Raw genomic sequence first — 16,165 nt, forward strand, 5'->3', positions numbered from 1 at the left:
TCAAAATTTGGAATAAGTAGGCAATGGCAAGTGATTAGAACACTGATTTTTTTGTTGTTTTAATTTTATATCAAACGATAGCATATATTACCTTTGTGTAAAAGAGAGCTTCGACAATCAGATAATACATTTTCAAGGTACCTGTAACATTTACATGACTATGTGTATATATATCTACAACAAGGAAACCCCAAAGTTGTACTCTCAACTTTACTCTTAAGTGTGCTCAGTTCGTGTGGTTTTGGCTGTTATCAAACTAGAACATGCATTCATTTAGAACAGTGTTTACTTTGGTTTTTTTTCAAAGGAAGTAGTTTTATACGATTATTAAATTTTAATTTAATTTGGACAGTAAATGCAATTAGGCAAGGGATACTGCCTGGAAAAAATGCATTGCTCACAAATCATTGTATCTAGGAGTAATGGGAGAGTCTAGAATAATTGATTCTGAATACCAAGGACTACAATCTTTGTCAGTTTTATTTATTCCTTCTTTCAGTTACTATGGGCATACTTTAAATTTTGTTGAGATTTTATTGTATAGAATTTACAGCAGAAATAAAGTAGAAATTTTCTGAAAACTTTCAATGATCTAATCACTTGGCTTACGGAAAGATCCCAATCTAAAAACTTCTGTTGCCTTTTTTAGTTTGGGTTGTGGAGGGCGGCCTTTGTTGGTCCATTTTCTTCCCCTTCTTACTTCTATGGAGTGAATATTTTCAAAATAATATGAATAAATGGCATTATCTAAAACAAAGAATACCTAAGCAGGTGTCATGAATATGTAGTTTCCTGACTTTTGTGTATTCTATCCTGTTGATGATGGATATTTATTATGCTTTATGACAGACAGTTACAGAGGTCATTTCACATGTGTCATAAGCATTTAATTCTGGGAAATAATTGTTTGAAAATGTTCAGCTTAAGTCAATATTCAAAGTGTGAATAAAATGAAGGTATTCTAAGAGATTTTCAGTGATTCCATTCACAGTGATGCCAAAATTATATTTGCAATAGATTGGACTGATGTATGTTAAACTTAATTGGCTTTTAAGAATTATTTTTAAACAATTAAAATAAATGTTATAACTTTTTATTTAACAGCTATTTTTATATATTAGCTGTATTTTTAAAACTTTGTCTTTATGACCGAAGGGACTACCATTTCAAAGACAGCAAATTATATTTAAAACACATTTAAAGGCACATAACATGTTTCTTTCTTTTGTTGAACCTAGAACATACATATAATTACACACACATATGTATGTATCCATATGTACATGTGTGTATGTATGTATACACATATAATTTATTGTAATATTAATTATAATGGCATTATAACAGTTCCTTTATTGAATGCTTACTATGCCCTGAGCACTGTGATTGGCATGCTTTGCCTCATGTCATTCTCATATTGACAGTTTTATATGGGTATAGGTAGTCCCATGTTACAGTAGAGGAAACTTAGAGAGTTTAAGTATTAATAACTAGCCTAAGGGCACATGGCTGCTAAGTAGCAGTGCTATGGAAGGTTGGAAGTTTCCTCCTAGTAACCATTTAGCAATGCTCCCTCATCACATCTGTTACCTCCAGTTGTAACATAATGAGAAAGACTAAGAATTGCAGCACGTGCTCATAGATCAAGGAATAGAATTACTTAGAGTGTATGCACTTATTGGCAATATACTGTTAAATCCTTTACCAATTTCTGTCAAGGAAGCCCAATTTTTTCATTTTTGTTTTTTGTTTTTTTCTCTTTTTTGTTTTTTGGAGTTTTTTTGGAAACCTGATCTTGCTCTGTCACCAGACCTAGAGTGCAGTGGCATCATCATAGCTCACTGCAACCTCAAGCTCCTGGGCTCAAATGATCCTCCTGAGTAGCTGGGACTATGGGCATGTGCCACCATGCCTGTCTAATTTTTCTTTTCTTTTTTCTTTTTTTTTTAGAGAAGGAGTCTCAATCTTGCTCAGACTGGTCTCCAACTCCTGGCCTCAAGCAATCCTCCTGCCTTGGCCTTCCAAAGTGCTAGGATTATAGACGTGAGCCACCAAACCCAGCAAGGCAGCACAATTTTTAATGACGTGTTTCATGAGGCACTGAGGGTTGTAATAAATGGACATGAAAGGACGATCTGAGGATCCGTGATTTAAAATGTTATGCTGCTTCCATTGGCTTAAGAATTTCCATTAGGATCAGTAAAAATTTATCCTTAATAAAAGTGCAGTGCTAGAATATAAAGTATAAGGTGCTTAGTACAACATCACTAGACAAATAGCTGAATAAACAGCAACCACAATGGTAGAGTAGGAAGAAGAACCACTCAGGCACACCCTCTGATAAGGTGTCAGTGCAGTGCAGAGGGCTGCTAGGAAACCACCGCTGGAAAGTAGCCTTCTTGTGACGTTGCGTTAGGGGTGGGAGGGCAGATGAACTGAGAAGACCCGGAAGCTGATGAGAAACTGCCAGTGTCTGTAAACAGTGGTCATGCGTTGATGTATATGCAGCGTGGAGAAGATTTCTGCTTTCACAGAAGGCTATGTGAGATTGTATGTATACGTCTGTGTGAGAGAGAGAATTCTTAGCACACACTGATTAATAACACTCATAATAATCGGACCATTCACTGAAAAGAATTTCTGTAATTGATGATTTTTGCATGTTAAGTAATTTGCTTATACCTTTTTAAATTAGAAAGAAAATCCTTAAAATATTGCATGCCAAAGTGTATCTGGCATGTCTTCTCTAAAGTGTAACCATGACACTCTCCAGAAATAATGTTTGACATTGTTCCCATGCAGTTTAATTTATGGCCTTCCTCCAGTTCTGTGGAACCGTAAGACCCGACTCCTCCAGATCCATTTATGGGATCTTTTTTCCTGTAGTTACATAGACTCTGAGAAATGTCAGCCCTGGAATCCGACAAGTATTGACAGGACTCAAGTCTCTCTCCCTCTCCGTCATCATCTTTAGGCTTCTGAAGTTTGAGAACAGAGGTTGGCACTAGAACATTTTAAAGAAGAGAATCAGGATACAAAGAAAGCAGATTTTTGCTTGTGAATTATTATTTACCACATATGCTGTGGAAGTAGGAGTCTGACCTGAGCTTGAATCTGGGTTAACTTAGGACAGAGTCAGACAACCGTTAGAAACAAAAACCAGAGTCCTGGGCTCTGCAGCTTCCCTTCCAGGAGACTACGGTATTAATGGCCAAGGCAAAAGGCTCACCTGTTGAATGAAAGGCTCGATCAAATCTGAACTGAAATAGACTTAATTCCATGTTTGTTCCAGTTGGGTCAAGGGTAAGAGTTGGTGCAGATCAAATGAAGTCTGTGTCTTAGTCCATACAACTGCTATAACAAAATACCGGAGACTGGGTAATTTGTAAACAACAGAAATTTATTTCTTAGAGTTCTGAAGGCTGGGAAGTCCAAGATTAAGATGCTAGCATTTGGTGTCTTCTGAGGGCCTTCATGCTGTGTCCTCATAGGACAGAGGAGTGGATGGATGAAAAGGGCCAGAAGGTGTGGAGCCTCTTTTAATTTTATAAGGCCCTTAATCCCATTCAGAAGAGAGGGACCCTCATGACCTAACCACCTCCTAAAGGGCACACCTCTCAATAGTGATACTGTGGCACTGACGATTAAGATTCCACATGTGCATTTTGAGAAACACACTCAGACCATAACAGTTTGCAAATGTGCTAGACTTATAGACCTAAATCAGTTTCCTTTCTGGGAACAAAACTAAAAAGTGAACTAAATGTTCATTTTTCTAAACATTTGAGGAGTAAGCAGGTTTTAGAGTTTTGTAGGCTAAGCCAGATGGAAGATTTTTAGACTAAGGAGTCTTTGTACTTGGGTGACCAAGCTGGTGTTAAAGGGAGCCTAATACATCAGAGTTATTTTTAATCCTTTGAATTCTAGAGCAGATCTGGAAAGATTAGTGAAGATGCTTTGGATAATGTATGTAAAAAGTTGATATAAAGTGAAGGACAATGGTAGAAAGGGATACCAAGGGGAGCGAATATTAATAATACATTAGGGGTGATAGAGAAGGATGTTTTCTGCTTAACTCCTTGGGTGTCTGGGGAAGTGCAGGGAAGGGTGTCACTACCACCCCATTTAGACCTCTCTGCTGTGCCTACTCCCCTGTAGTTCCTCCGTCTCTTCTCCCATTGCCTCCCTCTCTCTTCCTACCACCTCCAGGTAAGAACTGTTTCTACCCTGTATTTCCAGAATGTTGAGGAAAGTTGAGAAAGAGAAGAAAAAGAAACCAATTGAAATGGGGACAGCTACAGATGTTGTGGTCTCTACCTCTTTAAAACTACCATGTCCTTGTGTGATTGTGCATATGCACACATGCTTTTCTTTCACGTTTATTACATTTCTTTAAAAGACACAAACACAGGTTAAAAAAACAATATGAGATGGCAAAGAGGGATACCAGATATCACTGCCTCTAGGGAGCCATCCTTAAATATGCCCTCTTCCGCCACCCCTGCCCATCCCGCTAAAGCAGAAGGCGAAGCCCCTTCCCTGTGTTCCCCTAGCAGTACGGTGAAATCTCTCTCTTGTGCTTGTTATACTGTGTTGTATTGTTTGCTTATATAGTTCTCTCCTCACCTGGACTGTGCAATACCTACATCTAGGATGTCTACCTCATTTTACCATGTGCCTATGAATGAGATGGATAGAATCACACTGCGATGTACACTGTACTTAGGATATCTCATAGTAAAAGATAGATTCTATGAAATATGTGATTGCTTCACTAAAATATCATGATAAAATGATATATGACTCATTCTGTATTGTATTTTGTATTTCAATTTATAATAATTTTAATTATTTAAGCAGTTAATGGACAGAGGGATAAAAATAAATAAATTTCAGGCACAACTGTGTTAATAAAATATTACAGCCATGTGCAGGAATGTATAGAAAAGTGGATTGGTCATGATCTTAAAGTGATCCAGTCTGAGAAATTAAATTGAGTTAACTAAAACAGCTCATTCCACTTAAGTACTTCTAAAATACTGAACCAAGCCATTATGTCTGGTTCTGCTATTCTTTAAGCCAAAATAATCAATATGAACACAATTAGAATTCCCAAGTTAATTACTTAATGTGTCTATCAAGATTATTTCTCACAATATTCACTATGACTCAACATGGATTTACATGTTAAGATTGACGACTATATATGATAATTTTTGCAGGAAAAACTCCAGGACAAAAAGCACCTACTTGCTTCAGAGAATACGAAATATGGTGAAACTTCAGCACACTAAAATATTTGGAATGTCCTTTACTGTTGCAGCAGAATTCAAGCCAAACCCCCAAATCTGACCAAAATCACAGTTTAATCACACTCCTTTCTCCTGAACTTACAAAACTAAATACTAGTACCCAGATATCTATTAATTGCAATAAGCAGGTTAACTTTCCCCAAGGAAATTATACATTTTTTGATGTCAGGTTAGTAAAACAAAAGGTCATCTTGTTTCAGTTTTCAAAATACGTTTTGTTCTAGAACTGTATACACTTTCTTATGCGCGAGTAAACCATAACACCCCGTTTTATCCTCATTACAGAAGACAATAGATGTGCATCTTCAAATGCAGCATCGTGTGCCAAGTGCCTTGCGCTGGGTCCAGAATGCGGATGGTGTGTTCAAGAGGTGTGCCTTTTTTTTTTCTGTTCCTCATAGATGAATTTCCGTCTAGCATGATTTCACTGTCCTACTATTCTGAGCCTCGAAGGTGCATCAAGAAAAAGAAAGATACTGCTGAGCATAAGGAAAATTTTATTTGGTTTTATGCTTGGAAACAGCATATCTGGCTGAATATAAAATAGAGTATAACCTTTTTATTAGGAAAATTATGGTAATTCTGAAATGAAGTGCAAACCATTTTATGTTTTCCATCTGTTCTATAGAAGAATTGGCAAACACCGATAGTAACTTTTGATAGTTCAGTAGGCTTTGGTGTGAAATTCTTGCTTCAGCTTGAGGCATTAGGTTGTATATCCAAGTTGAATCATTATCTTGTGCTTGCTTATAAAAGAAAAGCAAGCTAATTTCTTTGTATTTATTTGAAATACTTGAAGGTTAGCTATGTACTCCATTTCATAACATTGTGCATCAATTCCTTGGTTATCGTAATGGAAAATGTGGTGCATTTCTTTGGGACCCTGTTCATGAGATATTGTGTACATTTAAATTATATGGAATGGAGAATAATTCATAATATGTTCACTGTTCAAGGTAAGTAGTTTTCTTTTTTTTCTATCAAGAGAAAGAAACTCTAATAACAAAATTCTCTAGTAAAACAATTATAATGCATTCCTTCTTTCTCGGCTCTAAAGTTGTTTTGTGAGTTTTTATCTTTTGCCATTAATCTGCAGTTAGAACTACCTGTATGTAGTAAACTGCACTGAGGAAACTATCTGCTAATTTGGGGTTTCTTCTTTTCTGAGATTGCCTAGGTAATTTTACATTGACTCATATAGCTCCTGGGACTTGTAACAAGTAGATCTTTACTAGCCTTTTGTTTGACATGACAATAAATATCTAGCCTTTGTCTCCTCTGATTTAACCTACCGTCTTCTTTGCAACTATTGTTACTACTTGCCCTGATGCATCCCCCAAGAGGAAGAAGAAAGTTGAAAAGTAGCAATAATTTCTTCTAAGAAGAAAGTCAGCATAGAGGCAGGGAAGGGGTAGCCATGTCTCAAAGTAAGTCTCTCTCACCGACAGCCAGGAGGCTTTCCAGATGTACTCTGGGCTACAGCAGTGAGAAAACCAGATGTCATTCATGAACTAGGAAGTGCTTCACCAGAGCCTGTGGAGCCAGGCAATGCCATAGACAAGACAACTCCAGAGTTTCTGGGTCCAATCCCATTACTTCCTATAAGCCAAATGACCAGACAGAATTCACTCTATTCTCTGAGTCTCTCTTTCCTCATCTCTAAAACCTTGAATTTGGAATTTACTTCTAGGTTTTTCTCTGTCAAGAATGTTTCAAGGCTTGATAGATACTGACCCTAAACCAGTAATCCATTTTAGATTTTTATTGCATCACTAAGGAAGATCCTTAGAGCCCTGAAGTCTGTGCTAACCTGCCATCAGCTGCTGAGTCCATTAGTGAAGGTAGTTTGGAAGAACCTTTCAAAGATGGTTCAGAAGCCCAGCTGTCAGCTAAATGTAACATGCCATCCATAGAAAAGTCGAGTTCCAGAAGGACCCCTTCTTCATCTCACGTGTCTGACTGGCGCCAAAAAATCTAAGAGTCACAGCTCCGGAAATAACTGCCAGTGCTGCCACACAAGGAGGGATTTTGAGCTTTCAGAGGAATGGGTGGTCAGTTGGAAGGAGGTAAGCTGAGGAGACAAGAGGTGGCTACTGGAAGGGACGAGGCAAACCTATGTCCACTGTTGGCCACGTCCTTCAGATGAGATCTCAGGGAAAACAGACACTTACTTGGCTGTTCATGTTCCAAAACACTCTATGTAGTGCGGTGTAGTGCATTTTACATGGAAAGAACAGGCTCTGAAGAGAGAATGAGTTGGATTCAAATCCCAGTTCTACTGGTTTCTAATGGGATAAACTTGAACATGTTACCTAATCACTCTGAACCTCAGTTTTCCTTACCTCTATAATGGAAATAGTAATTGTAACTGCCTCGCACTGTTGGGAAGGTGAAATGAAGCAAAGTGGGAAGCATTTGGCACGTAGACATTGCTTAAGAAATGCAAGCTGTGACTATATAGAACTTTGATGAGACTCTGGAGCAACTCATTCTAGGTGAGGAAGAGAATTGCTTGTGTTATTAACACAACCTCAGGGAAGTAACCCGTGTTAGAACTCAGCCACCACCCACATCATTAGCAGAAGGAGCTGTCCATGCCCTGCAGGCTGACCTGACATCATCATCGAGAGGAAGAATGTATTATTTAATTTTGAAAAATCACCCACCATTTAGGCATAGATGCAACTTATATCAATGATGTCTCAACCAGCAAGGCTGGACGGAGAGGAAAGGAAGAAGCAGATTTTTTTTTTTCTGCTCATGATTAGAACAGATAAATGGTAACAAAATAAATGTGGTTTATATAATTTTCAAAATTAGTCAAAAGTAAAAGGTCACAAGAAAGTTTAGACAGAATATACTCAATTTTCTTGTGTTCTTATATAGCACGTTAATCAGCTATTCTATGTACTTTGCTTTCTCTTTGCCTCCACGCTACGTAAAAGTAATTGGAAAATAATTAGGATAGAAAGGACCTCATCAATATTACCTAGTTTAATGCCTCGTGTTTCTTTTTAACATCTATGAAATACTTGATAAGTTTTGAAGAATTCTCTTCCAGAGTTTAGAGGGCAGCCTTGGAGCACAATTATGCTAAAATATGATATGAAGGGCATTCACTGCCAACAGGAAGATGATAGAATTCTTTCATTTCTCTGCAGGTCACCGTGTTTGGAAAGTCAAAAAGACTCAGACATGAGTAGGAGAAAAAAGCTTTTCGTATTTATATGTCCAGAATATTACATTGAATGGATGAAAGTAACAACTGATGAAAAGCCAATCAGAGTAACTTCGATTTGGGCTTTTCATTCTCAAATAGATTTTAGATGCAGAAAGTTGGAGTAGGATTTTGCGTGTGTTTATCTTGTAGAAAAAGTAAAATATAAGGATTAGCAGAAATTAAAATGACAAAATTCCAAAAATTAAAAGGGTGTGGTTTCAAATTGCTTTTCTTTTATGCAAAGTGAAAAGTAGGCCACAATGGGCAGGAACAGCATTCCATTCTTTATTTTGATGCCATGATCTTTTCTTCCGTTTTCAAACCTAATTGGCAAATTGGCAATGCTTTTCTAACTTAGCTTTCATAACGGAGTAAAACCAGCCATGCTGACTCAGACATTGCAAAATAATTGAGAATGTATTGTTGATTTCAGCAAAACTATTTGACATTTAATGGTCGAATGGTGTAGCTTGATGTATAGTTACAGTGAATCAACTACACTCCCTTCTTCTCCATTCTGTATACACAAATAACAGACCCCCGGCTGAAAAGAAAAATGAGAGCTATTTGTACTGTATTTCCTTTTCATGGTTTGAAGTCTTGCGTGTGCCCTTTGTCTGTGGCATGTCATGTGAGTCATGAACAAGCAAACATGTACCAGCCTCTGCACTGTCAGTATTCCCCACGCCCAGGAGAAGCAGGACCCTCCATCCAGCCTTATGCTTTCTGGAGGAATGTGACACATACAATAGCAGTTTATTCGCCACCTTTCTCTGAGGAACTCCAGCTTGTTTATAAATTAAATCTCTCACTCAATACCTCCAAGTTTTATCAGTGGATAGGAAGTTAAGGCCTTGACTATTTTAATCTTAAGGCTAAAATCTACATGTATGGCCAATTGCAAAGCAGATTTAATTTTTCTGTTTCCGTGAAGTCATTTATCAAATGACACCTAGAAATCCTGATTGGAAAGAAGGGTATATTCCCTTTGGCCTCTTAATTATATTTATATTACAAGTGTCTAATTCAGGATCAACACTGAAAAGTATGTGGCCCACATAGTTTTTGTGGGCCACACACTGTCTCTATTGCTCATTCTTTTATTGTTTTACAGCCCTTTTGAAATGTAAAAAGCATTTTTTTTTTTTTTTTGCACTCAAACCGTACAAAAACAGGCTCTGGGCTTCATTTGTCTTGCTGACCCTAGTTTGCCAAGCGCTGCTCTCAACTGAGAGAGGAATTAAAGTCTTTGTAGGAATGTTTTCAGATTGCCTACCGCCATCCCATGTAATTACTCACTAGTGCCAGGGATGTCGCCGTTCATAATTAGTGACCTCATATTCTACCCTCACATCCCCTTAAACTTGATAATCCCCTTGTCTCCATAACCCTACAATATTCTGTGCTTCCCCTAAATTTAACTCCCATGATAATTGCGTTTACTTATTAATGACTGAATTCACTCATGGTCTGTTGACTTTGATGACAGAGACTCTTATCTGTCTTGCCTCATTCCATATCCTTAGCACCTAACAAGCTATTGTTCCCGAGTAAATATTCAATCAACATACTTTGACTGAATGATTAATTGATTGGACATCCAACATTCTGAATCATCTGAACTGAAGGAAGAATCGTTGAATGTCAGATCAAGAGAGCCACTGCCAAGAAGATTGCTGAGCAAATATTCAGCTTACGTATAAGCAGATATCCAAATAATTCAGGGAACATTATATATAGTAAAATATATTTCCATACTTTTAAATACATTTTCCACTCTTAGGAAAAAAAAACAGAATTTATTTTTCAGAATGGTTACCTGAAAAATAAAAATATCAATTTTTTTTTCTCAGCCAGGATAAATTAAATTTTAAGCTTTTCCATTAGTTCCAAGTTTTTTGGGTGGCTCCTAGATAATCATCAACTAACCAATACTGAATGATAGTGAAAGTTTTAGAATGAATTGCAAAGTCAGGAGAATTCGAGATGCAATCTTTTATTTCCCAGCCTCATCATAAGCATCTTCCTTGGTTTAATGAATTATTTATAGGCTGTTGTGTATATAAGAAGTTGGGGAACATTATGGTCTAAGAAAATTAGATTTCCAATTTAATCTTTTGTGAATTTTCAGTACTTAATTAGGCATGTGATTCTAAGGACTTACTCTCATATTCCAAACATAACAGTGTATAATAAACATACCAGTTGGGTTCTTTGAGAACTGAGGCTCACATTTGGAACCACTGAATGGTCTGTTTTGGCTAAATTTTCGTTTGGATCAGTCTTTTGAAAGTAAAATATTTAGAAAGAATTAAGTTGGTATAATTTTACAATGATCAGTTAACAACGTTTAAAGTACTTGGTTGAAATCTCCTTTTTAATAATTCATTTATTCTTTATAAATAAAATTTAGAAATTAAAGTTTAAATTAAGACAAGTTTACCAGTACTCTTACTGGAAACATGCAGCTATTTTGAACAATCGCATAATTTGTTCTCTGTTAGAAGATGGCTTCTTTGCAATATTTCTTATGTATTTATTTTGTTATAGATGAGATGATATTCAAAAACATCAATGATTTTCCTTCTTTTAACAGGATTTTATTTCAGGTGGATTAAGAAGTGAACGCTGTGATATTGTTTCCAATTTAATAAGCAAAGGCTGCTCAGTTGATTCAATAGAATACCCATCCGTGCATGTAATAATACCAACTGAAAATGAAATTAATACCCAGGTGACACCAGGAGAAGTTTCAATCCAGCTGCGTCCAGGTTTGGTGATTTTCAAATAAATCTATGATGATCTTAAATTGAAATTATAATTTATTTTAATTTGGTTATATTTAATATTATGTGGCAGGCAGTATTGTTACAGTAGAAATCACAGTGTGCTCATAATCAAGAAATCAGAATTCTAGTCTTTCTAGCCCCTATAGCCTAGCCTTTTAGCGACTATAGGCAGCGGTGTATCCGCTGACCGCTTTAGAAATCTGACTGTACTAAATTTTAGTTACGTTTTCTGATCACATAATCTGATCACGTTGTGATGTAATTGTATTCCTACTCTACTGCCAGCTCTGGGAGAAAGGGAACATATTTATTTCACTGTCTTTCTTCATTGCCTAGTAGAGTGCTGGCATGTAGTAAATGCCCCATAAATATTTGTTTGATTGATTGATTAGAAGGAGTTGTGAATTAAATAAAGCGTTAGAGGCTTTGGAAATTTTAAGCACAAAGCTACAATTTATAATTACCATAATTACCTTGGGCAGCTTTGTGATGGCCCCTGAGATTAATATACACCTTTTCTCCTATATTTCTCTTGTATTCGTCCTTCCATTACAGTCTATTCTATAGTTTGGCACATGCTGTAGGCCACTGGAAAGTATTCATTTCCTCCAGTGCTAGAGAATCCCAGTGTATAAACTACTTATAGCAAGATAAGTCAAGACACACAGGTATGCACCACTCAGTTAGATGAATTTAGCAATATGAAATTGTCTTCAAGCATTCATTATTTCCTTGTGTGTGGTCCTTTCCTGTCATTAATTTTTTAAATAACTATTCTTGACATACTCCCTTTCCCATTCCAAAGCTAAGTTATTTCTTCCAGACTCTTTGATTACCAGAAAAACAAAGTCCATTTCTTTCTTGGCCCTAGACATATTCCCAGATTCCAGTTAAAAATGTGCTCTTTACCATATAAAATAATGATACATCCCAGTATGGAAAAATGTAAGCAACAATTGGAAACAGATATAAAAATATGAAAGTAATTAAGTTGGTAAGATTACAGCTCTTGCCACCTTCTATTGTGAAAAATTATTTAGCCCAGTTAATGAGTTCTTTTTTAGAAAAAGGGAGAGAGAGAGAGAGAAACAAAAATGATATGCTCTTATTCACCTAATCCTAATTCAATATGTCCACTGAACTCTGTCTGCCCTTAGGTGTTCCTATAATTACACATGCCTCTCTCTTGCACGTACAGCCATTTAATGTTGTGGTTGCCCAACCATCTTTAATGATTTCTCATTCTCTTCCTGTTGTTCTATAGGTTTTTTATTTCAATTTCTCTGATCTACATGAACCTATCTGAGTCTTCTGAGACTAATTCTAAAATCCCCAGTTTCTTATACATTTCTGTATCCCTAGCAGCACAGTCATCTGCAGTCTTTCCCATTGTTCGGCTGCAAGATTCTTGGGGATCTTACTCCAGGCGATTGCCCCTTTCAGGATATATTAACAGTAGCACCCGTGTGACTCAATTATATTTCAGCTTTCTGACTCAAATGAGTCTGGAGATATTCCCCAAGTCACCCCTAAATTCGAGGGCAGGTTGCTAATACCATCTTTGCTGCAAATCTTTCTTTCCGTATTCTAGATTCTTGCCTCTCTACTCGTCATTTTCCTTCAAAATGATTTTCAGAATTGGAGAATTGAATAACCTACTACTTAATATTTACAGATGAAGTGAATAGGAATTATATAATTTATAATACGCTAGAACAGTTAAACCTAACTAATAAACTATTAGTGTCGTAGTGTCTTAGTACTTTGGGCTGCCATAACAAAAAATCATACATTGGGTAGCATAATCAATAGAAATTTATTTTCTCCCAGTTCTAGAGGACGGGAAGTCCAAGATCAAGGTGCTAGCAGATTCAATTCCTGATGAGGGTTCTCCTCCTGGCTTGCTGTGTCTTCACAGGGCAGAGAGAGAAAGTACACTCTCCAGAATTTCTTTCTAGAAGGGCACTAATCCTATCAGGAGGGACCCATTCTCATGATTTCATCTAAACCTAATTATGTCCCAGAGGCCCCATCTCTAAATACTGTCACATTGGAGGTTAGGGCTCCAATATATGTATTAATTTTGAGGGGGACACGATTCATAATTAAGTTTATAGCACTTCATATATAAAATAATATTTTCAAAAGCCCATGGAATGTTTTTAGAAATTGATCATATTTTAGACAAAACTCAATTCCAAAGAGTAAAAACTGTTTTTTATGCCAACATCTATGGGTACCATGAAACAAAATTTTAAATCAAATCAATACAAAAGGAAAAACAAATATCAAATAACAGCAAAATTCAGAAAAGCCCCTCCTAAATGATTCTATCTCCAAGAATAAATTGAAACTCTAGTCATGAGCTAATAATAACAATAAAAACACACATCAAAATATATTGGATGTGACTGAAGTTGTTCTCAGGAAAATTCAAAATTTTAAATACTTTTATTATTAAAGAAGAATAAATAAAGATGCACTAAGCATCCAAAGATATAGGAACAACAAAAACAAAATAACTATAAGAAAACAAGAGGAAGGAGTTCATAAGTTAAAGAAAAATAATGAAATGCAAAATAGAAATAAAAGAACAAAATGAATGTATTAACCCAAAAGCTGGTTCTTTGTAAAGTCCAATAAAACAGATAAGTTGTCAAACCTAATTTAAAAAGAGAACAAAAGGCAAGTAACCTAATTATAAAACTATAATCACAGAAAAAATTATTAGAAAAGAAGACATTAAGAAAATATTAAGCATAAAAATTTATGGTAAAGTGTTTAAATCTTGATAATGTAGATAATTTTCTAGGAAAACATATATGTCTAAAATTGAGTAAAGAAGAAGGAGAACATTAATAAACCTAAGAATATATAAGAAGTTAAAAAATAAATGTTTATAATTATAACCCCTTAAAAGAATAAGAAATACTCCCTAAAGGCATTATGTCTAAATGCATTCATGGGAAGAAATGTTTCATGTTCACTCAAATATTGAAGGAATATATTATCCTGTGCTATATAAACTCCTACATAGCTTTAGAGAATGTCTAGAAGTCACTCAATTATTACAAGGTTAGTATAACTCTGCTATCAAATCCTTATTCAAATTTTAGCTAATCAAATTAATTGCATGCGATAATAAGAACAATGTTACCAAAAAATAGACTTAAGCTAGAAAACCAGGGATAGCTGATTTTTGAAATTAATGTATTTTTATGATCTTAGTTTGCTAAAAAGAGATAAAATATATTGTTACCTTCATAGATGCTGAAAAATCATTCAATAAACTTTAGTGCCCATTCCTGGCAAAGCCAAAATTGAAGAATATTTCCTTAATATATTTTAAAATCCTTCTGGAAGCTTTTTACATAAACACAATTAGATAAAAAAATGAAATAAAAGTTATAAACATTTTGACAAAATGAAGCAAAATTATTATACATCTACCTGGAAAATCTAAGCAACTCAACTAAAACCAACTACTGAATTTTAGCAACCTAAAATGTAAACTATCTAAAAATAAAGTTTTTTTAAAAAGATGTATAAGATCCATTGCTACTAAAGGAAGATATAAATAAGTGAAGAATTTTATGTTCCTGAATAGGAAGATAATATTATAACAATGACAGTTCTCTATAAACATATTCTATAAATCTAAAAAAATCCAAGTATATCAATAAATATAAGCTAACCCAAATCAAATTTGAATGCACCTTTTTAAACAAATCTTCATTGAAACTCATTATATATGTATCTTTGTATATAACAGCATATTTATTGAGGATACATTCCAGGAAGTAGATTTGCTAGGTCAAATTATGTAAATTTAGTTATGTTTTTCATGTATATTATCATATTATTCACAAGAAAAATGTCTAGTTTAGCCTTTCATGAGTCAACCATGTCTGTTCTCATTCTTTTTAATGTCTTCGTTTTGTTAACTGTAACTAGTCCATTAGTTATTTTCTTTTGCCTTTTTTCCTAGTACTAGAAAGTTGAACCTTTTTGCTAAGTTTATTAACCATCTTTATCTTTCTCTTTTTTGTGTGATTTGTGTTTCCATGCAAATATTTTTCTAATTGAATGCTAATTTTCAGCAGCTTATTATATATGAAGCTTATCATATATTATTTACCTCTAATAAATATGATTGTATTCTTAAAAATGTCTTGCTCTTTTTTAAATACTTGATATTTAAAAATTATAAATTGTATCTTTTTTTACTGGTATGTTACATTTAATTTATACACTTCGGTGAATTTATCTTGCACCTTTTTGTAGATATAATGATGTTTTAATGCTCTGAAACTATAGATTAACAGTTCAAAAGTTGGCACATTGTTTCAGTGCTCTAGACAAGCAGTGATAGTGGTAACTAGGCAGGAGAAAACTGGGTGGGTTTGAGAGAGAATGGGAGGATAGAATTCACAGGAGATGGTGATTGATGGGCCATGGATGGAGTCTGGGATCTGGCTCAAGTAACTCGGTGAGGTGGGAAACCTGCTCCCCATGGAAGGAGTGGTGTTGTGTTCAAACTGAGACATCTTAAGTTGAGGCAGAGACATATCTAGGTGAGGCTGAAGCTCGGGGAAGAGATAGGGTTTGGGGCTAGAAGAGAAGCAGGAGATATCAGTGGGAGATGCTAAGTGAAGGCAGTAGGGATGAGATCACAGGGAGTAGGAGAGTGAAAAGAGAAACAATTCCATGTCAATCATTATGGGATTTGATTTTATTCAATTTTCCACTACTATCTAAATTTCTGTATGTAAATTAGCATAAGTGTCTATTTTGTGTAAGTCGTCTTTGTGAGCTCCTTTATGGCACAACTATACTTTATAATC

At 35.4% G+C, this 16,165-nt stretch overlaps 1 protein-coding gene across 2 annotated transcripts in view; it reads left to right on the top strand.

The window, feature by feature from the left end:
• Positions 1 to 16,165, top strand: part of ITGB8 (integrin, beta 8) — a 77,306-nt gene that overhangs the window by 24,486 nt on the left and 36,655 nt on the right. For both annotated transcript variants that reach the window (XM_012659418.1, XM_012659417.1), the window contains 2 exons: positions 5,598 to 5,683; positions 11,129 to 11,303. Coding sequence is in view for 1 of the 2 variants with exons in the window: in XM_012659417.1 (XP_012514871.1) it covers positions 5,598 to 5,683; positions 11,129 to 11,303 (261 nt within the window). In the remaining variant the exon portion in view is untranslated. The remainder of the gene's footprint in view (positions 1 to 5,597; positions 5,684 to 11,128; positions 11,304 to 16,165) is intronic.

Source organism: Propithecus coquereli, unplaced genomic scaffold (assembly GCF_000956105.1).
Source record: "Propithecus coquereli isolate 6110/MARCELLA unplaced genomic scaffold, Pcoq_1.0 Scaffold61, whole genome shotgun sequence".
In the NCBI taxonomy this organism is placed as follows: Eukaryota; Metazoa; Chordata; class Mammalia; order Primates; family Indriidae; genus Propithecus; species Propithecus coquereli.